The sequence below is a fragment of the Bos mutus genome, chromosome 19, assembly GCF_027580195.1.
Source record: "Bos mutus isolate GX-2022 chromosome 19, NWIPB_WYAK_1.1, whole genome shotgun sequence".
NCBI classification, from domain to species: Eukaryota; Metazoa; Chordata; class Mammalia; order Artiodactyla; family Bovidae; genus Bos; species Bos mutus.
Genome location: NC_091635.1, coordinates 27,342,607 through 27,362,948, shown reverse-complemented (window position 1 = coordinate 27,362,948; position 20,342 = coordinate 27,342,607). Strand labels below are relative to the sequence as shown.

General features: G+C 59.5%; 1 protein-coding gene across 5 annotated transcripts in view; it reads right to left on the bottom strand.

The window, feature by feature from the left end:
• The window catches only part of RARA (retinoic acid receptor alpha), a 44,162-nt gene that overhangs the window by 6,418 nt on the left and 17,402 nt on the right, over window positions 1-20,342 (bottom strand). For 2 of the 5 annotated variants that reach the window (XM_005898033.3, XM_005898034.2), the window contains exons 2-4: window positions 16,625-17,152; window positions 2,402-2,550; window positions 929-1,070 (exon numbers count right to left, since the gene is read on the bottom strand). In XM_005898033.3, the coding sequence (XP_005898095.1) occupies window positions 929-1,070; window positions 2,402-2,550; window positions 16,625-16,802 (469 nt within the window). In that variant the 5' untranslated portion in view covers window positions 16,803-17,152. Of the gene's footprint in view, window positions 1-928; window positions 1,071-2,401; window positions 2,551-7,758; window positions 7,943-16,624; window positions 17,153-17,397; window positions 17,498-20,342 lie in introns of those variants that run through there. The other 3 variants (XM_070389807.1, XM_005898035.3, XM_070389808.1) reach the window with 3 other exon arrangements.

Genomic DNA, 20,342 nt, shown 5'->3' with positions numbered 1-20,342 from the left:
GGGCCCTGCGGGGAAGGGTCCCAGGCCTGCAGGTCCCAAGTTGTCACCTGCTCTGCAGCGTGGAGCCACCACTTCCTACGCTACAGAACAACACAGCCCTTTCCTCCTGAGGCAGGAGGTGGCCGGGTACTTCAGGGTTCCTCTACTCCTGTCGTCCCACCATGTCCCCTCCCCACTTCCTTCTTCCACTGCCCTGCCCACAAAGGGCTAGAGGGTCCTGCAGCCCCCTCCCCCACCCCATCCCCCAAGGCTCGGGCTCCATGGCAACGGCCACGCAGACAAGGAGGCGTCTGTCAGCGTCATTTATCTCTGACATCATCAATCACCGGTCACCAAGGCAACACCCATGATTCAACACAAGAGGGTCTCCCTGTCCAGCCCTCCTTCTTTCCCTCCATCGGGCCTCAGCTGAGCCCAAACTGGAAACCCCCATTCCTCTGGGACTGGAGAAGTCCCAATTCGCTCTTCCAACTCCAGGTCCCAGGCTCCACCAGACAAAGGCTCTTAGATCCGGGTGCCTGGAGCAACCCTCAACACTTGCACACAAATACCCAGCAGCACCCCTGTCCTCAGATGCACGATGGGGTGGGGGACTCAGGGATGCTTCTGAGCCCCGCCCCAGAGCCAGTCAGAGCCTGGAAGCAAGCTGGCAGGGGCAGACACGTGCGTACACGTGAGCAAGCACACACAGCCCGCCTCACACGAACAGGAAGGGCTGTCCGCCCATGGACACACAGATGGTGAGACAGACAGGTCCGGTCCGTGCAGCTATACGTGAACTGTCCTCAACCATGAGCCAGGGCACTGCATCACGGCAAGGTCCATTTGCACCCACACGATCACCCGCATGCCCCTGCTCCTCTGGCTTTAGGGGCTAGGAGCTCACACCCTGCCCAGTGCGTGGCGCGGCCCCATCGGTGGCACTCACACTCCTTGGACATGCCCACTTCGAAGCACTTCTGCAGCCGGCAGTACTGGCAACGGTTCCGGGTCACCTTGTTGATGATGCAGTTCTTGTCCCGGTGACACGTGTACACCATGTTCTTCTGGATGCTGCGGCGGAAGAAGCCCTGGGTACAGAGAGCAGGGAGTCAGGTCAGCCACACCCACAGTCGAGCGGTGCTGGCCTGTAGCCGCAGTTCGAGGGCCAAGAATCAGGCGACTGCTGTCCCCAAGCCTTTGGCCATCCCCTACCTGAGAAGGCCAGAGAAGACGGGGAGAAGGGTACGCCTATAAGGATCCCCCGGAAGAATCTGAGTATCTGCCTCCACACTGGGGTGGGGAAAGGGCTTCCCCCACCCTGCACACATAGACCTGGCTTCCCCACCCCTGGGGAAGGGGACCGCAGGCTGCTGGTGGGTCAGGAAAAGCAGCAGACGGGGCTAGATGGGAGAGAGAGACAGAGCTCTAGAACCCAAAGCCCCGGGCTCGGTGTGCAAGAAAAGGAGACAAGCAGGAGGGGCCAGAGAGATACACACACGGGCTGGCCTGGCCTGACAGGTGGAGACATGAGTGCTCACAGGCAAGGCAGCAAGACACACGTTCACTAACCAGGCAGATGAGCACAGATCACAGGGTGACTAGGTTGGTCAGAGGCTGCCCATGTGGGCTAACAGCGAGACGGACAGACGCCTGACTAGGGCAGACCACGAACAGCTGGTCTGGACAGGACAGGCAAGACACAGAGAGTCCAAGGCCTTGTGCTTTTTGCCCTTGACCTCTGCCCCACACCTGATGGCCACTCCACACTGAGGGGGAGCGTAGGGCCCCAAGCCCCGAAGCTGTGCAGCTTCTGATCCCCAATCCCTGGAGAAGAAACAGGTACAGACAGACTCAAGCCCTGGGGAGAGGAAGCGGGAAGGCCATGCCCACAGCTTCCGGAAAGGTGGCAGTCCCTTCTGCACCCTGGAGCCTAATGTGGGCACGTGGAAATCCGGCCAGAAGCTGGGGAGCCCCAGCCCAGGCACCTGAAGGAGAGGCCAAGGCAAGGCGCCTGCTCCTGACGGCCTCCTGCCAGGCTGCTATGGCGAGGTGCAGGCAGGCCACCAGGGGCAGGCCTCCTGGGTCCCCAGCCAAGAGCCAGTCGGCAGCCAGTTCACCATGGCAACACGGGCAGCGGGAGCAGAGCGGGTGTGAGCCCTGCCAGCTGGAGGATGGAGATGCTAGGGGAAAGAGTCAGGGCTGGAGGAAGACCTCCGGTTTGGGGGACCCCTGCTCATCTACGGTAAGGAGGTTCTGCTGAAGGCTTCCTCTCCTCCAAGGCTCCTGCCACCTTCCACACAGAAGTTAGAGCAGCAGCTTTAGGGACACCCCCACTGCCGGTACAGTCCCCAGACCCGGCGGTGAGAACATCCCACTTATCTAATCAGGACTGTCCTTCCCCACGACGCCCTGGACTCACCTTGCAGCCTTCACAGGCGCTGACCCCATAGTGGTAGCCGGAGGATTTGTCTTGACAGACAAAGCAAGGCTTGTAGATGCGGGGGAGGGGAGGTGGCGAGGGGGGGCTGGGCACAATCTCTTCAGAACTGCTGCTCTGGGTCTCAATGGCTAGAGAGAAGAGAAGGACCGTTAGAGACCCAGGCCACCACCCTCAGCACAGTGCCCACCTGGCCTCCAGGTCTCGCCCAGGAACCTCTCCCAGCTGCCCCAGGGCTGCCAGATGTCAAACTCTGGGGCAGGGGCAGTCTTGGGAAAGCTGGCACTCCCACAGCCAGACTGCCAATGATGCCTCCAGCACCCCATCAGTCCTGCCTACTTCCCAGGACCCCACCTTCAAAACCAGAAACATCACATAATAAACCATCAGATTGGTATGTGGATGTGGCTATACTAGGCAGGTGCCAGGTGTAGGTATCAGCCTGAGTCCACAGCCCTGGACCCTGGGCGCCAGGTCCCACCTCCCCCAAGTGAGGAAGGGGTTAAGGCCTGAAGGAGGGAGGGGCCAGGACACAAGCTGGGGGCAGAGGAAACTGGGGTCAACAGGATATTCAAAGTTGGCCACTCCCCCACCCCTTCTGCTTCCGCTCCCCTCTCCACCCCCACTACCAGCAGCGACAGCCCCTCCTCCGCCCAAGCAATCCCCTGGCCAGGGATCCAAGGCCGGGTACAGTCACAAATGCTGGGGCACAACAGGCAGGGACTCCCTCAGAGAAGCAGGGGGACCCTGTGGAGACAGGGGGAAGAGTCCCTGTGGGCCCCGGAAGCCCATGGCTCTGAGTGCACCCTGGCTGGGGGGAAAAGCATGACAAAGGGGGTCTGTTCCCATCAATGCTCTGTCTGTCTGGCCATAGAGTCCATAGTATGTCCGGGTTACTGTCCCCCTCCCCTCCTGTTATTCAGCTCCAAGAGGGCAGCCAGGAGGGTGACCCCGCCAGCAGGGGCAGCCCCCACTAGCAGAATCCTCCCCAGTGCCTGGCCCCATGCCCATCACCCAGGCAGAACAGGGCAGGGCTAGGTGGGGGCTGTCTGTGCCCCAAGCAAGGGCAGCTGTGGGTGCACTGTACTAGATGGGAACTGTGACCCGGTCACCCCCAGATTCCCAAGGGGCCAGTGGCAGCCTCCTGAGGCCTTCGCCAAGTCCACTGGTCCAAGGCCAGGGATGCCTCCCTGAGTAGATAGATCCCTGCCTCCTCCCACACCCCAGACTCCTACCTAGCCTCACCCCAAACCCCAGCACACAAGGTTCTGGAATTCAGTGGGGCCGAGTTCCTGTCCAAGCACCTCATAGCATCTCATAGTGGCTCATGTGGCCCCAAAATCCAAGCACAGAGAAAAGAAGCACTCAGATGGGGGCTGGCAAGCTGCAGGTTACCACCCTCCCCCCTTACCTGCAGACACGACCAGAGACTGCCAGGCGGCCGATGACAGGGAACCAGGCCAACAACCTTGGCAAGGCTTTCCTGGCTCTTAGTTGGGCCCGGGCACCACTTCCCTGGTCAGCCTGCTGACCAGCACTGCTATGGCCCTGCGTCCCTGTCCCTGCCCAGAGAGCAGCCTGCAGCAAAGGATCAGTGGATGCTCACACCACACCCCCAGAGATCCAGACTCTGCTGACCCTCCCCCACTACTCTGCTCCTCACCCCAAATCGAACTGTCCTGGCCTGGTTTTCCCCCACCTCACTCTCCCGGAGGCCAGACAAGCAAATCAGACAGGCGAGAGGCCTGAGAACAGCTGCTGTGGGGGGAGCAGGGTTGGGGGGCCTGGGTGAGGCCAGGAGGCAGAGGGGTGAGCGACAAAGGAGCCCTTTGTTGTGCTAACTTTTTCCAAGACGTAAAAGGAGTAACAATAGACAATCCAGACTAGTGGGGGTTGTTGTCAAGGACAAGGGGATGTGGGGGGGACCGTGGCCTAGAATCCCAGTCAGCGTTCCAACAAACAGGGGACCCAATAAGCAGGGGCTGGAGGCACTGACCTACCCCCCTCCCATCCGCTCCTATCCAGTCTTTGCCCTGGGTCCACCTCCCCCAAGTCTCAAAGCTCTCCAATGGACCAGAAGGCAGGGGGAGAAAGGACAGAGGGAGCTCTGGGTTCAGAGTGGGCTCGAGAGAGGGGAGGTGCACGGACGCACAGGGGGTGCCCGGATGAAGGACAGACAGCTCTGAGGCCAGGGACTGACTGGAGGGCCAAAGGCTTGTAGAAATTTGGAGCTAAGGCAAAGTCCAGAGGCTGTTTATGAAACTGGAAGAATGTGCTTTTCTAAACTGTGCTTTTTGGCAGGATGGGGGGTGGGGGCAAGCTGACCCAAGGTGGGGGTACAGTTTGGTTTCAGTGAGGCCTCCTTTCGGCCCACCCCATAGCAGCGGGCTGCCTCTGGGGCCGAACTCTGCTCTGCACCCTCTACCCCCAGCACAGCCCCACCTGTCACCCAGGTAACAGCTTGGAGGCTTCCCACTGTGCCCTTTGAACCCAGAGCCCCAGCCCAGTCCCCACCTCCCAGGAGTGTAGCCAGCAGCCGCAGAGGAACAGGGGACACTCTAGGACCCTCCCACCCTCTGCAAGAGTTAGCCTGAACTCTGCACACCTGGGGGAGTAAGGACTGCCACGACCTGGCCCCTCCCCAGAGGCCCCAGCACAAGATCTCTCCTCTTCCTGCAGAAAGACTGCACGGGAGAAGCACCACACCTTCTCGGGCTCAAAGTTCCAGCGCCTGGCGGAGGGCTGGCACCGGCCCAGGAAGCCAGGCGTCCCCTCCCTCCCGTGCTGCCCCACCCCCGGCGGGCAGGAGGCGCAGAGCGCTCCGGAGTCCCCAGCGGCCCAGAGCCGCTCGCAGGCGCACAAGGGGCCGGTTTCCTGGAGGAGATCAGCAGGAAATCAGCCGGGCCCCCGGCCAGCGGCTCCCCTCCCAATCCAGCTGGCGCCCGGTCCTCTGCAGCTCCCCTCGCAGCCCCCGGGGAGGGCAGAGGAGGGGGCGCCAGGCGCTGGGTCCCGCCCTGCCTCCACCCCGGAGAAGGGTGGGGGTGGCTCTGGGTGCAGTGCCGCGGCCGGGGCGGAAGAAGGCCCCTACCCAGCGGCCGCCGATAACCATCTCTCCCCCTCCCCCCACTAAGGGCATCCACGTGCTTCACATTCTTGGACGTCTGGGAGCGGGCGGAGGCAAGAGCGGCGAGATTGGTGGGGGACAGATGGAAAGCCACTTCCTCTGTACCCCTTATCCTCTGGCGCCCCAAATCGGGGGCTCTGGCGAGGAAGGCAAGGTCCCCAGGGTCCTGCAGGATCGGAAGGTCTCTTCCCACAGCCCACTTGCTGTCTCTTCCCACCCCTGGTGGAGGTGGCAGGAGGGAATGGAGAATTTGGTGGAGAGGACCCCCGAGGGCTCCTGTCATCAAAGGCCACACTGGTGGGTTGGGTAATGACCCCATGTGCTCTAGACTCGCTCGGGTCACCACCCCCAGCCTCCAGGTCCTTCCTGTGCCCCACAACCACCCCTAAAGCCCCCCTCCCAGCCTACACAGCCTTGGGGGCTGAGCCCACTGCCACACACCCACACTCCGACCACGGAGACAGGGCAGCCCAGGCCTCTGGCTCCACGCTGCCCCGTGTCCTCCACCTCCCTGTCGCCTGCTGGACTCCAGGCTCCCTGGGACCTTGTCTGGCCAGTTTGGGGCCAGGAAGAGCTGAGCTGCCCCCAAGGGCTGGAGCCCAAGGTCTCAGATCCTCGCTCCTCCCCAGACCTCTGGCAAAGGCGGCCGAGACTGTGGAGGGAGGGACCACGGCAGCCATACCCTCAGTGACCCCACTCTGGAGAGGGGACACCGTCCTCCAGTTCTGCGAGGTCAGGAAGAAGGGTCCTGGTATATGTCACATTTCTCGCATGTCCCCTTCTCCCTGAAGTCCACCCATGAACACCCCTCCCTCCCTCCCTCCCTCCCACCGTCTGCAGCCTACCAGGCAATCTGCCCCAGAGGCAAAGGTCAGGGGGCAGGACGATAGAAGCTGGGGGTGAGGTGGCTCTGAGAGGGGCAGAGATGGGCGTCGCCCCACTTCAGGTCACTCTTCCCACGGTGAAGGTGTTGGGGGCTGCCCTTCAACCTCCCGAAGCCCGCCAGGCCCCCAGAGACCCACTCCACCCCTCCTCCCCAGCAGGCTGGAGGGAGGCAGCCAGTCCGGGAGTGGGGGGAGAAGCCCCAGGGAAGAGCTGAGCCCAGAGAGGACTAAACCGGAGCCAAGTAACAATAACCCCCTGAGCGCCGTTCTGGCCCTCAGGTACACCACCTCACTGCTGGGTATAAACACGCCCAGGTGTGCACCCCAGGCACTTACGGCTCCCGCCAAAGCACAGAGCCCCTCCCTTCCAGAGAAGCCTGAACCCAGACAGGGGACAGCCAACAGAGGAGGTGCCAGGACTCCGGGATTCTCGTGGGCGGCCCTAGTAGGGACAGCCCAGCGCCTGCCCCCATCCCCAGGTGAAAACAGGGAAACAAAAGGACACGCTGGGTTGGGAGGGGACACATTCCTCACTTCCAGAGCAGCTCCAGACCCACAAAAAATCAAGCTCAGCCTCCAGAGGACAAACCGTGTTAGGATTACGGGGAGGGGGAACCCTTCCCACCAGATTAACTTCCTCTCTCCGTTCCTGGTGCAGCCAAGTATCCAGGACCAAGGCTACCCTCAGATGGACAGGTGGCCTGCCCCAAGGTCTAAGGGCCGGGTAGGGTGGCCGACGGGTATCTGATGGAGTTGCCCCTTCTTGCAGCACCCCACTGCCAACACCAAAGACACGGAGCGCTCCCCTGACTCCCACCCAGACGACACAAGGGCAAGAGCTGGGGGCAGCAGCTGCTGCCCAGGAGGGACTGTCCCCCAGGCTTTGGCAGGGGTGGGATCAGAGGAGGCAGCCCCTCCTCCGAGAAGCAGACAAGCCCACTCTACGACCTTCACCCCACCCTCCTGGATGGCAGAAAGGACCACTCAGCTGTGAAGCTATTGGATTCCAAGCAAGGAGATATAAACTGGGGACAAGGGACTTCACTTCCCCTTCAAGAAGTCGAAGGAGAGATGAACAAACGTTTCCTGAAAAGAGGAGCCCCCAAAGTTCCTCTGTCGGAACACAACAGAAATAAGCGCCCAGGATTACTTGGGGGGAGTCCAATTGTCCAACAAGGGCACCCGACTTTCAGCAAGAGAGTCAAGGGAAAGTTAAGGGTCAGAGACAAGATCACCTCACCACGTCCCCAGTCCGCACCCCCTAGTAGCAGCGGAAGCCCCACAGTCCGCCCCCACCCCCAGCTCCCACAATAGCAGGGGAAGGCCGATACCTACAGTGGTTTGAGCCATTCCAAAGCGGAGTCCGGAGCGGAGTGGAGTAGGGGCCGGGAGCAGGGAGCCCCTTCTCCGGAAGCAAACAGGCCCGGTTCTGGTTATAAAAATCCACCACCAGGAAGGGATTGGGGGTGGGGGTGAGCCCCCCCACGTCCACACTCTCGTACATCTTCCCCGCGAATACAAGAGGTCCGGGCGGGGAAGTCCTGCGCGCCGCCTCCCTCACTCAGTCGGCGGCGCCATCCAAGAGCTGCTGGGGGCGAGGGGCACGTCCCCCTCGCCCCGACTGGTGACCCGGGCCGGGGGCCACCTTCTGCCCGAAGTCCCGCGTCCAAATCGGCCGGCCGCCCTGCGAGTCCCAGGTGAAAGCAGGCAAGTTGTGTGTACTGGGGGAGGAGGGGAGTCCGCCGACTGCCCTCGGGAACGCCCGGCCGAGGCCCGGGAACTCCGCAGCTTCACCTCGAGGGGGCTCCCGTCGCGAGTCTCATGGTGTCCGAGGCAGCGTCCCGCGGCTCCCCGAGCGCGCCGGCCGGAGGCGGGATCGGCGCGGGGCGGGGGGTGACCGAGCACTTCCTCCTCCCCACCCCGGGGCTCCCGGGCTTCTCCTGGGCGAGGATTCGGGTGAGGTGGGGACCGCGCGGCTCCGCCTCCACCAGGCCCGGGGCGGGCGCCCGGCACTCGGTCTCCGGCGGTGCGCGCCGAGGTCCCCCCCACCCCGGCCTGCGCGCCCCGTCCCCTGCGGTCCCACCCCCTTTCCTCCGCCCCGTCCCGTCCAGGCGCCGCCCCTGCCTTAACCCTTTCCCAGCGCGTCCGGTTGCAGCAGACGCCAAGCCGGGAACTGAGAGGGAGAGGCGGGGTGTGGAAGGAGATTGCGGGGAGCCCGGGCAGGGGGAGGAGAGAAGAGCGGACGGAAGGGGGAAAAGGCTCAAGAGCAGGAGTGCGCGGAGTACGGACGGAGGCTGTGTACCAGGAGAGGAGGGGGCTCCACCAGGACGGAAGAGGGACGGGCATCTCCCCCATCCCAGTTCCGGCTCCCAGCCTCCCCCGTGGTTGGGTCAGTCCCCGGCCCGGTGAAGCTACGGCGAGGGAGGTGGTAGGCGGGAGGAGGGGGGTGGTCCCGGTGTCCTCCCCCAACACCCCCCCCCCCACCCAGCCCGGGCCTCATTTGCCTAATGCAATGCGGCTGAACTCTCTCTGAACTCGCCTGGCGGCGCCTCACCTCCGGGTGACCCACCCACCGCTGCCCGTGACATCACCCGCTCGCCAGCCTGCCCGCGGGGCTCGCCCACCAGCCCCCTGCCCGGTTGGGCCGCTCCCCGGGAGACACCGGGAGTGGCGGCCGGAGACGAAGGCCCAGGGTGCTTGTGGCCAAGTGTGAGCGCCTTGCAGGGTGTCCCGGGTGTGACATTGTGCGGCACCGTGTGAGAATGAGACACCCGACTTGTGTCATTGTCTGTGACATCATGTGTGACTCCGGCCACCCGCCCGACGGAACCCGAGGCGGCGGCAGCTCGGACGCTTTGGCAGAAATGCTTGTGCTGAGGGGGGCTCTCCCTCCACGCTCTGCGTGCTTCCGTCGAGCAAAGCCCCGCCCAGGGTGTCTCCCAGAGGCGGAACCACCCTGGGCCCCCCACCGCACCGCCCAGCCCTGGAGTGAGAAAAGGAGGGGCTGATGCCTTCCAGCTGACCACTTCCTCCCGGAAGCCCTCGGGAGGCCTGTTTCACTGGAAGAAAGGCCTAGGTTGGGTAGGTCCAGGGAAGTGGGGATGCCCTGGGAGAAGAGGACATCTTATTGCCCCCCTCTGGCCCTGCAGCCGAGTTCCTCATTTTAAAAAGGGATAGGAATTTACGTGCTTCCCAAGGATATTGTTCCAAAAGCCAGGTTTCTAAATTATGTGGTCAGGTAATCCTCACAGCCAATCCAAGAGATAAACACTATTATTCCTGTTTTACAAATAAAGAAACTAAGCTCTCAGCAAGGTCAGATGGGTTGTCCAAGATCACACTGCTAATATAGAGTATTTGAACTTTCTGCCATCAAAGCCCATATTCCCACCATGCCAAGCCAGTGCAAGGAAAACTATTTTCTGATCACCTCCTAGGTGGATACCATGGGGAGCATGCCTTTTTAGACCTTATGGTGAAAGAGCCATTTAGCAAATAATCACACATATATGTTTTATTATATATATATATATATATATATATATATATATAAAATTGCAAGCTAACTGGTATTATGACACAAATAAGCACATAAAAAACAAATAAGCTTGAGGGAGAATTAATGTAGGCACCTAATTTAGGTTGGAGGGTCAAAGCAGAGACCTAAAGAAAAAGTAGAAGTTTAAAAACTAGTTAGGCAAAGAGCAAGAAGGAGTGGAGTTCCAGTAAGAGCCTATGCAAGGGTCCTGGGTTATAAAAGTCGGAGAGTTTACTCAAGGAACTATCAGAGGACTAGAGTAGATGGCATATACAACTCAAGAGGAAAAGGAGCACAAGACCAGGCTGTAGAGGTGGGCTGAGACCAGACCACATGGGCTTGCTGAATTTTATCTCAAATGCAGGGAGAGACCACTGAAAGGTTCCAAGCAGAGGAGAGGCAAGATCTGATTTAGTGTTACAAATCAGCTTTAACCTTGTGAAGCTGTGTGGAGAATGGATGGTAGGAGGGCAAGAGAGACCAGTTAGAACAGTCCAGGAAGCACACAATGGTTAGCACAGCCCAGGAAAATCCCTGGTGGCTCAGAGGTTAAAGCGTCTGCCTCCAATGTGGGAGACCCAGCTTCAATCCCTGGGTCGGGAAGATCCCCTGGAGAAGGAAATGGTAACCCACTCCAGTATTCTTGCCTGGAGGATTCCATGGACGGAGAAGCCTGGTAGGCTACAGTCCACAGGGTCGCAAAGAGTTGGACACGACTGAGCGACTTCACCTTCACCTTCAGGAAACTGCCAGTGGTGATAAGTGAGTGAAAGTTGCCCAGTCGTGTCTGACTCTGTGGGACCCCATGGACTATACAGTTCAGGCCAGAATACTGGAGCGGGTCGCCTTTCCCTTCTCCAGGGTATCTTCCCAACCCAAGGATCAAACCCAAGTCGCCCGCCAGTGGTAATAAAGGAAACTAATCAGTGTGTGGCTTGTGCTACAGCAAAGTTCCAAGACTGCAAAATAGCAAAGTCTACTGGGCTGGGGGACAGGTGGGTGTGGGACTCCAAAATGAGGTCTCACCTAAGTGAGGTGTCTGGGCTGCAGAAGCAATGCTGGGACCTGGAGCACAGATGCAAGCCTTGGCTGGGGATGAGACTGCTGGGGAAGAGGGCAGATTGCTTCCAAGGCCCTTGGTATCTTTCCTCCCAGTGACAGATCCAAGGCACCAGTTATGTGCCAGGCCTTGCGTTCGCAGCTTTGAGGTGCTCAAGGATCAGGGACTGTCCCTGCCACCAAAGACCTGGTGATGGGGAAGAGATCTCCCAGATGATTACAGCTCACGGTGGGTATCAGGTGGAGAGGAGTCCCTTCGTGGGAGAGAGATGAGTTTTATAGAAGAAAAAATAAGGACCTGCGGGCATTCAAAGGAGGTAGGGGGTGGGGTGGAGAGTGAGCGAGGAAGAGTGAACTTCTGTGAAGGTTTCTGGGAAGAGGCGGTATTCAAGATGTTCCTTGAAGGATGGATAGGATTTCCGGAGCTGGAGAAGGGGAGAAGTCGGGGTGAGATGCCTGTTCTGGGCAATAGCAAGGTCACGGGGCAGGTCAGAGTAGAACACAGTGTCCTGGGGCAATGGGAGAAGAGGGAAAAAGGAAGGTTCCGGCAGGTTCTGGCTGGCCGCTAGGGGTAGCAGGGGAGGTGGGAGGGCCTAGTGGCAGGTCTGGGGCCTCTGTCCTCCTCTGCCACATCCCCCGTAACTCCTCCAGCACTGTGTGCTTAGCAGGCCCTCAGCAGGTGTGGGCTGAAATGAACTGGCCCCCAATTACCCTCCAAGCACGGCTCCCTCTGGTCCCCGACCCCATCTAGAGGGGATAACAAACAGGAAATAATGAGGCTCAGGGGCCAGACAGACATCAGGTCCCAGTACAGGGTGCCATCCCCCAAGACAATACCAGCTCTACCCCCTGACCCTGTCATCACTCATCTTATAGGGTACTTGAAGCTCGCCCAGGCCCTCACCAGCAAGCAGGTCAGCATGGCCTCCTAGCAGCCTGCCCAGCAAGGAACGGATTAGGAGTCTTGATTTAAAGAGGAAACAGACCCAAGAGAGGTTGAGTGACCTGCCCCCCGCCGCACAGAAAGAGCTGTCCTTTAAGACTTCTGCCAAAGGGGCCTTGGTCCGTGGGCTGAGGTTCTCTGCAACTCAGAAGTAAGAATGGGGAGGGGAGGACCTCTATTTCTGATCTAGCCAGGGCTGAGGGCCTCTGGTCTACCCTGGGAGGTCCGGCTCCATGGGCTATGCCCCACCTTTGAAAAGGGAGAGGAGGAAGAAGGCGTTGTGGGCACCACCCCAAAGTGATTTGGAGAAGGGAAACATTTCCTCTTTCCACAGACACTACCCCTCAAAGGGTGGTCAGGCCTGCACTGGCACATCCCCATGGGCACAGGGCTTTGGCATGGGCACACACTGTGTCTCAGGTCTGGGCCAGCCTAGAGGACAGGCTTCCTTCCCGGAGTCCCCTCCCCCAGCCCATGCTGGGATCCGGCCCTGAGGGGGTCTGTGCACTACCAGTGCCTTGAGATAAAAGGTGAGGGGGGCCCCATTTTAATTCAAAACCCCATCCAACAGTCTTTCAGCTGATTCTGCATTTTGGACCCCAGGAAGGGCACTGCTAGCAGTTCCCCCGCCCCCTGGGCTGTCTCTCCTATTGTCCAGGGAAAGAGTGGGCAGAAGAGGGAGTGGCAGAGGAGAGGAAGTCTCCCCAGGCTCCCCCAGACCCTAGAGCCACTCCCCCGTTTCTAGGCATACATAGCAAATGTGTGGATGGAAACGAAAAGTCTGGACCCGGTCTTTCGGGGCTCCCATCCCCAGCTCCCCTCCCCGTGGCTTCCAACTTCCCTGCCCCCACTCCACAAACGGAAACAAAATAAGAATAAGAATGTGGCTTTTACACTCCGTTCCTCCAGTGTCCGTCTGGAGGTGGGGGGAGGGTGCCCGCTGAGCTCTGCAAACTCCCGGGGCTGCAGTGGGCTGATTGGGGGCGGGGATGGGTGTGAACAGATTGTATCCGCAGCTTCCAGGACAGGATGGAGATCTGGCCCGGGCCTCTTATCGCTCTTTCCCTCCAGCCTTCAGGATCAAAAACAGAAGAGGGGGCGTGGCTAGGGGGAGGCCTTCCCTACGCCCCCTGCTGGGTAAAGGCGGGAGGTCCAGAAGCAGAAGCGGGGCTTCCTCCTACCTTCAGCCAGGGAAGAGGGGGTTTCACCATGGCCCAGATCCGCCGCCTAGACTCCTCATACCCAGGGCTCCCCACCATACCCTCCCAGGGCTGCCTATCTGGATGGCAGACAACAGCCCAGCTGTAGGGTCACTCAGCTCAGCCACATAACCACCAGCGCTGTTTCCCCATGTGTAAATGGAGATAATGTCCCTCTCCCGGATTGTCGGGATTAAGATTTGTAAAACAGAGATAAAGTCCCAGGCACACAGTAGGTGCTCCACAGATGTCAGCATCCCATTCTCTCCAGCTCCCACCCAGAAAAGGGTCACGATCCCTTTCCCCTGTCATAAAACCCAGGTACCACGGCCACGAGACAGCGATGAGCGCACGCACGGCGAGGAGCAGAGTGCATTACGTCGGCGATCTTGCCTAACCTCAGCCGTCTGAGGGAGCTTCTGCTTAGATCCCTGTTTTACAGACGAGGAAACACGCTCGGAGAGGTTGTCACACTTAGTAAATGGCAAAGCCAGAACTCAAGCTACACAGCCTACTCCACAGCAACCCCTCCCACCCCATGGAATTCCCAGGGCAAGCAATAAAAAAAGGCAGGTGCGTTTCCTCTCCAGCCTAGACTAGCGATAAGAAATAGAGACCCTTCCCCCTCCAAACACACAATCACAGACCCCTCCCCCTTACACATTCGGTGCCCTACGTCACCTCCCCCTCCAGCACACAAACACATTGACACCCCTCCCGGCTCTGGATCTGATTTTCCTCAAACACACTCTGACCCTCTCACCCAGTACTTTTAAGCCATTGACCCCCTCCCCAGCACAAACCCAACCTTGACCTCCCCACCCCTAAAACACACCCAACCCTCACCTCCCTCCCCAAGCACACACAACCCTGACCCTCCCCACAAGGCACACAGAATCCCAAGCCTCCACAGTAAATACCAGTCCTCAAGAGACCAAGCCCCCAGGGCTGGTTTGGAGGAGGAGATCTTGTACCATCCCTGGAACTTCCCACTCTGGCTTCCCGGGAGAGGGAGAGGACAGCAGGACAAACACCCACCCCTCGCCACTGACCTAGAGAACAGTTCTGTCCTTCCACAGGCCACTGAGTCTCTGAAGCGCACCCAGGGTCCGGCCTCCCCCCGCCCCAACTTGGTGAGAGGGATGGAAGTTGTGGAGGGGGCATTATCCAAACACCTTTGTTGGCGCCAAGTGGGAGGAGGGGGCCTCCTGTGCCAGGCTGCCTGCAGGAAGGGTGGCAGGGGACCAGAGCATATAATCGCTCCTGGTGGGATGGGGGCCACAGCTGTCCACCATCCTGGGAAATGCCTGGCCCCCAGCACCAGCCCTCAGGTGGGGGGAGCGAGGCTGCCTCCAGGTCTGAACTTTGATCTGTCATGCTGCACTACCCAGAGCTGAAAGCCAGGGTTACCAGGTCCCACAGCCTTCCACGACAAAGAGGGAGATGCCTGGCTCTCTTGGGGTGGATGGACAGGTTTCTGACCTAAGGGGAAGGAAGGTCAGGGAGAAGCTCAGAAGCTGGGGGTCTGGGTAAGCAGAGGTGTTGTTGTTTACTAGGAAGAGGCAGGGAAACCCACTGGCTCACAGAGGGAGGAGGGCAGGAAGGGGCATTGCTTAACTAGAAATGTGGGCACCCCACCCTGGGGGAAGAAGGTTACCAGGGTGGGAGGTGGGGTACCCGGAAACCCTCCCCACCCACCTCGAAGAAAGAGGAAGAAGCTTGCAACATTCAAAAAGGAGAGCAAAACACTCGCTTGTCCGGCACAAGATAAGGGTCAGGCCAGCCCACCGTGAGCCAGGCCCCAGGGGGACAGTGTCCAAGGCCCTGTTCCCAATCACCTGGGGAAGAGCAAGTGGTCCACCAGCACCAGGCTGAGCGCCCTCGGTTTCTCCCTCCCTAAAAACCCCACCCTGGCGGGAAGCAGACACTCCAGTTCCTGGAACTGGGATGTGAACTCCAGTTCCCACACAGATCTCAGGCACCACAGACCCACCCGCCCCTTCTCCAGCATCCCCTAACTCAGAGACTGGCCCAGCATCTCCAAACTCAGAGACTGGCCTCTCCCATCACCAAACACAGACTAAAGACCAGGCCAGAATCGTTCTGACTCCCAGGTCACAATGTGCCTGCTGTGCCCCCTCCATGGGAGGAAACAGAAGGTGGAGGTTTGAGGAGGCAGCATCCGCCTGCCCCCTGCCCCGGGGCCCAGAGGGTAGGGACCTAAAGGAGCACAGACTTACAGCCCCTGCTCTCAGTGGCTGGTGGGGCTGGAGAGGGAGGAGGCCACCGTGCAAGCCAGAGGAGGCGAGCCAGGAAGCAGTGGTGGCGGTGGGCAGCCGGCCAGTGCGGGCAGTGAGGCGCCCAGCCAGGTCCTGCCCCAGGGACAAAGAGACTCCCTGGCTCCGGGGAGAGTGTGCTGCCCCCACGCTGGGAAGGGGGCACTGACCCAGCCCAGCCAGGCGCACAGGGCAGCAGTGCCAGGCAGCTTGCCAGTGGCGTGGGAGAGGCGGTGGGTGCCCGGGGCAGGGTGTTCAGTCCCTGCCCGCCAGGAGAGGTGGGACACGTTTCCCAGGTCAACAGCTGACCGGCCAGGCCAGCCTGCCGTCCATGGTCCCCTTCTAGGGCTTCCACCCCCTCCCGCCCCAGGCCAGGCCCCGGCTCCCTCCTCCCCCAAACCCTGGCCTGGCGCCCAGCTGGGCCCTGGGGGCCAGAGTTACTGTAAGCGGCCTGGCAGGACCGAGGCCTGGACTCTGCCAGCTGGCCTCAGTGCCGCCACCTCCCACTACCTGGCTCGGCCAGCCAGGGAAGGGTACTGAGACCCCCACCCAGCCAACAGGCGACCCCCCGTGGCAGACGGCGGAGGCGGAGAGAAAACACAGGCCCTGCCAAGAGCAGGCCTGCGCGCAGAGCCAGAGTCCAGGCCTGTGTCCCCTCCCCGGACTCTCCCCCCATCACCAGGCTGCCTGTGGGGCCCTCCCCTGCCCCGGCCCCTCCCCACAAGGGAAGCACCATGCAGCCTGGCCAGCGGTGAGGGGAGGGGGTGCTCCTCCCAGTCCCTTCTCTCAGAGGCACTGGATGGGGTGGGCTGGAGGTGGGGTCCTGTTCTCAGTAGACCAGCCATCCCCACCAAATGTTGAGAGGTTTGTTTACCCGCCTCCAGCCTCCTTGTCCAGTGCTTGGAGCTATTTATAAGGCCCTCAAAGGCAGAGCACAGGAGGGGGCGTGAGGGGCCAGAGGACAGCATTGTCTCAGCTCTCCACACTCCAGGCCACCCCCCAACACAAAACACAACCACGGTGATTAGCCTACTGGCCTTTCATCCTCAAGCCCCCTTGTCCAGCAGGTCCCCCTTGTCTGGAGGAAACCTGGCTGCTGAGGAAGAGATGTGCCCAGAGGCCCAGCCTCGGGCCTGCCGCCCTCCACGGCCCCCTCCCACGGCGCTCCCCGACCCCACTTACTGGCTGGGGATGGCGTGCTATAGCCGCTCACTGGAAGCTGGTGCTGGAGAGTGGTCAGAGCGCCTGGCGGGGAGAGTCCACCCAGCATGGGGGGGAAGAAGAAGGCGTAGGGGGGCACCGGGTACCCATTGAGGTGCCCTCCCCCAGGTGTTGGGCAGGAGCTGCTGTTGCTGGCCATGCCAGGCGGCCACAGTCAGAAGCGCAGGCAGACAGTCTGGCGGGCTTCAGGCCGCCTCTCCTCGGGGCATGGGGCCTGGGCCCAGAGGGGGCTTGGGCAGTCAGCCCACCCCCCCTTCCGTCCCGGAGCTGCAGTCCAAGGCCAGCAGGCTAATCTCAGGCTCCTGGCACCCCCACTCTAGGGGGGGCCGGTGGGCTGGGGGACGTCCCAAGAGCCAGTCCTTTGGTCAAGCGGTTCTGCGAGCTGGCACTTTCCCGGGAAGGTCCAGAGCGGGCCCTCAGGATGCCGAAAAGGAAGCCTCTCCTGGGTGGGCCCCAGCTAGGCGGCTGTGGGGGCCATGTCCCGTGATGCTGCAGAGAGAGAAAAGACAGGTGAGTGGGCACCGAGGAGCGGGCTCACGGGCATTCCCCGTGGAGCTCCCCAACCTGGGCAGCCGGAGATTTTCCCGTGGCACCCGGCTGAGCAGACAGCTGGCACCATGCCTGGCTGGCAGAGACAGCCTGGGAGTAAGGCCCAGACACTGCTGGGGGTGGCAGGACAGCACAGCCAGGCTGGGGAGACGGGGACAGAGCCCAGAGCGAGGAGGGCCTCTCACCCACAGTCCTGAGAGCAAAGCGTCCACGCTGCCATGCCACCCTGGAGGATTCCTGCAGCAGAGAAAGGCAGCTGGCCCTCCTTCCCCCAAAGCAGGTTACCTGAGGTCAAGACACAGAGAACGTGTGCTTGAGAGGAGGAGGGAGGGGGAGGAAAAGCCGCTTCCCTAAAGCATTGGCACTTCTCAGAAAAATGACTCCTAAGCCAGGGGGCCTTGCTTACACCACTTCCCCCCCAAATCCAAGCCCAAGCACCCCAGATGGGTTTGTCCCACAGACCCGTTTACATACCTACAAATAGGGAAATGGGAGCTGAGACTCCTGAGTGTCACCTCCATTGCCTAACAGCATGATGGGCTGGGGGTGAAGAGTGTGCCAGGGACTACCTAGCATGGAAGCCCCCTACTCTCCTCGCCCACCATGAAGGAGCAAGGGAAACTGAGCTCAGACTTCACCCACATCCTCTGCCTGCAGAAGCAACCTCCCTGGAGGGAGTGGGAGGTGAGCAGAAGATGAGAGCCCAGATGCCCCCACCACCATCAGTGTATACACAGATCCACACCCTGTTTGAACAGCTGGGGCCTGAGGATACACAAAGATAACACCACAGGTAGCAAGAGACAGAGGTGAACCCAGAAATTCCACGACACAGTGAGACAGGCAGCAACAAGAGCAAAGAAAGAGACAGGAAGAGAAGCATCCACGAGAGGCCTAGGAGGATATGTATAAACAGTATCAATAACCATGCATGTATTTATATATGACTGTGTGTGTGTGTGTACACACACACACACACACACACACACCTGTGACACATATGAAAAAGCAAAGAGAAACACGGCTAATCAAAGCCACAATGAGATACCATTTTGCATCCACCAAGATGGCTATAATCAAAAAGACTGATACTAACAAGCAGGTGAGGATGTGGAGAAATTGAACCTTCATACATAGTAGGCAGGAATGTAAAATGGTACAGCTGCTTTGGAAAACAGGCTGGCAGTTCTTCAGGAGGTTAAACACAGAGTAATATGACCCAGCAATTCCACTTCTAGGTATCTACCCAAGAGAAGGTAAAACATTAAGTCCACACAAAAACCTGTACATGGATACAAACCTTCATACCAACACTCCTTATAGCCAAAAGAGTAGAACCCACCCAAAGGTCCATCAACAGATGAACGGATAAATAAAATGCTGTACATCCATACAGTGGAATAGTATTCTGCCATAAAAGGAACAAGACACTGTGACTTCCCTTGTGGTCCGTGCTCCCAATGCAGGCAGCCTGGGCTTGATCCCTGGTCAGGGAACTAGATCCCACATGCTGCAACTAAGAGCTCCCATGCCACAGCTGAAGATCCCACACAAGGCGACGAAGATTAAGGATCTCGAGTGCTGCAACCGAGACCTGGCGCAGCCAAATAAATAAATGAATGAATATATTTTAAAAAGGGACAAAGTCCTGATATATACATCATGGATAAACCGTGAAAACATCCTGCTAGTTGTAAAAGACCACCTGTTGTATGATTCCCTTTATATGAAATGTCCAAAACAGGCAAATCTAAAAAGGCAGAAAGTAGCTTGTGGTTAGTTACGGGGTGGGGGGGGTGTGGGTGTGGGTTTGAGGGAAATGGGAAGTGACTGCTGAATGGTACGGGGGCTCTTTCTAGAGTGATGAAAAATTTCTACAAGTGAAGGTGGTGATGGTTGCACAACTCTGTGACTATAGTAAAGCCACTCACTTATACACTTTAATAGGTGAATTTCATGGTATACGAATTACATCTCCATAAAGCTGTTAAGGGGAGGAAGGGAAGAGAAAAGAGAAGAAAAGAAAACAGGGCCAGAGAGACTCAAAATAAGGATGGCCTCCAACCCCTTCCTCTCCAAGCTCAGGCCATAATACCATATTCCAAGCTCCAGGCTCCAGGCTCAGACCTGGAGTCCAGGGGACACGCATTGACCAGCATTTGGCCAAGAACGATGCCTGAGATGGAGGAGTTCTGCCAAGGCCACTGTGGACGAGGCCAGGACTTCTGGGCCCAGCTGGGCGAGCCACCCAGCCTGTGACTGTGTGGGGCTGAGGGGGGAGGTGGGGACAGGTACTTGCAAGGGAGGGGGCAGCTCCCCAGGAGTGAAATCTGGACCTTGTTAATGACCATGATTTTTATTTTTACTAATTATGACCTCCTTAGGGCCTCTCTTACTCCTGAATGAGGTGCCCCCTTCCTTCCCCAGGCCCCCGCCGATTCCCTCCCAGGCAGAGAGGCTGACGTCAGAGGAACAGGGGCCCCACCCATTGGGCCAGCTGCCACCCTGGCCCCCCTACACACCCCTGAGGGGCCCCGCACAAGGGGAACTCGAGCCAGCACGAGAAGGAGGGACTGGCTGAGCCTCAGTAGTGTTGACAGTCAGACCTCACACACACACACACACACACACACACACACACACTTGCAGGCACTTACACGCAGAGTTCTAGGGAAAGCGTCCGGTGGGCAAGGGCACGTTTGCACACCCAGCCTGTGTGCGTGCAGACATGCATGTGGCACATGAGGAGGGGGAACCCAGACACATGATCCCCCACACCTAGGCTCCACACACAATGAAGCTGGCTCCAGATCTGCATGCCTGGCCCAGGACACAGCTCCTCACAGACACACAACCACAGCCCCACGGTCTCCCAAACTGTACTTTCCCTGGTCCTCACCCAGCCAGGCTGGCCTCTGCACCTGCCTCCCTGTGGGCCAGCCCCCCAACAGCAGCAGGGTCCACACACACAGAGAAACACTCCAGTAGATTCAGGTCCATAGGGGGGCCTACCTCCTGAGGTGAAGCCCAGGAAGCCATTCACTCCAGACTCCAGGCCTCCTGACCGAGCTTTTGAAGGGTGGGGGCGGATTCAGTCTGGACCCTCTGGAGCCCACCCTTGACCCCAAAA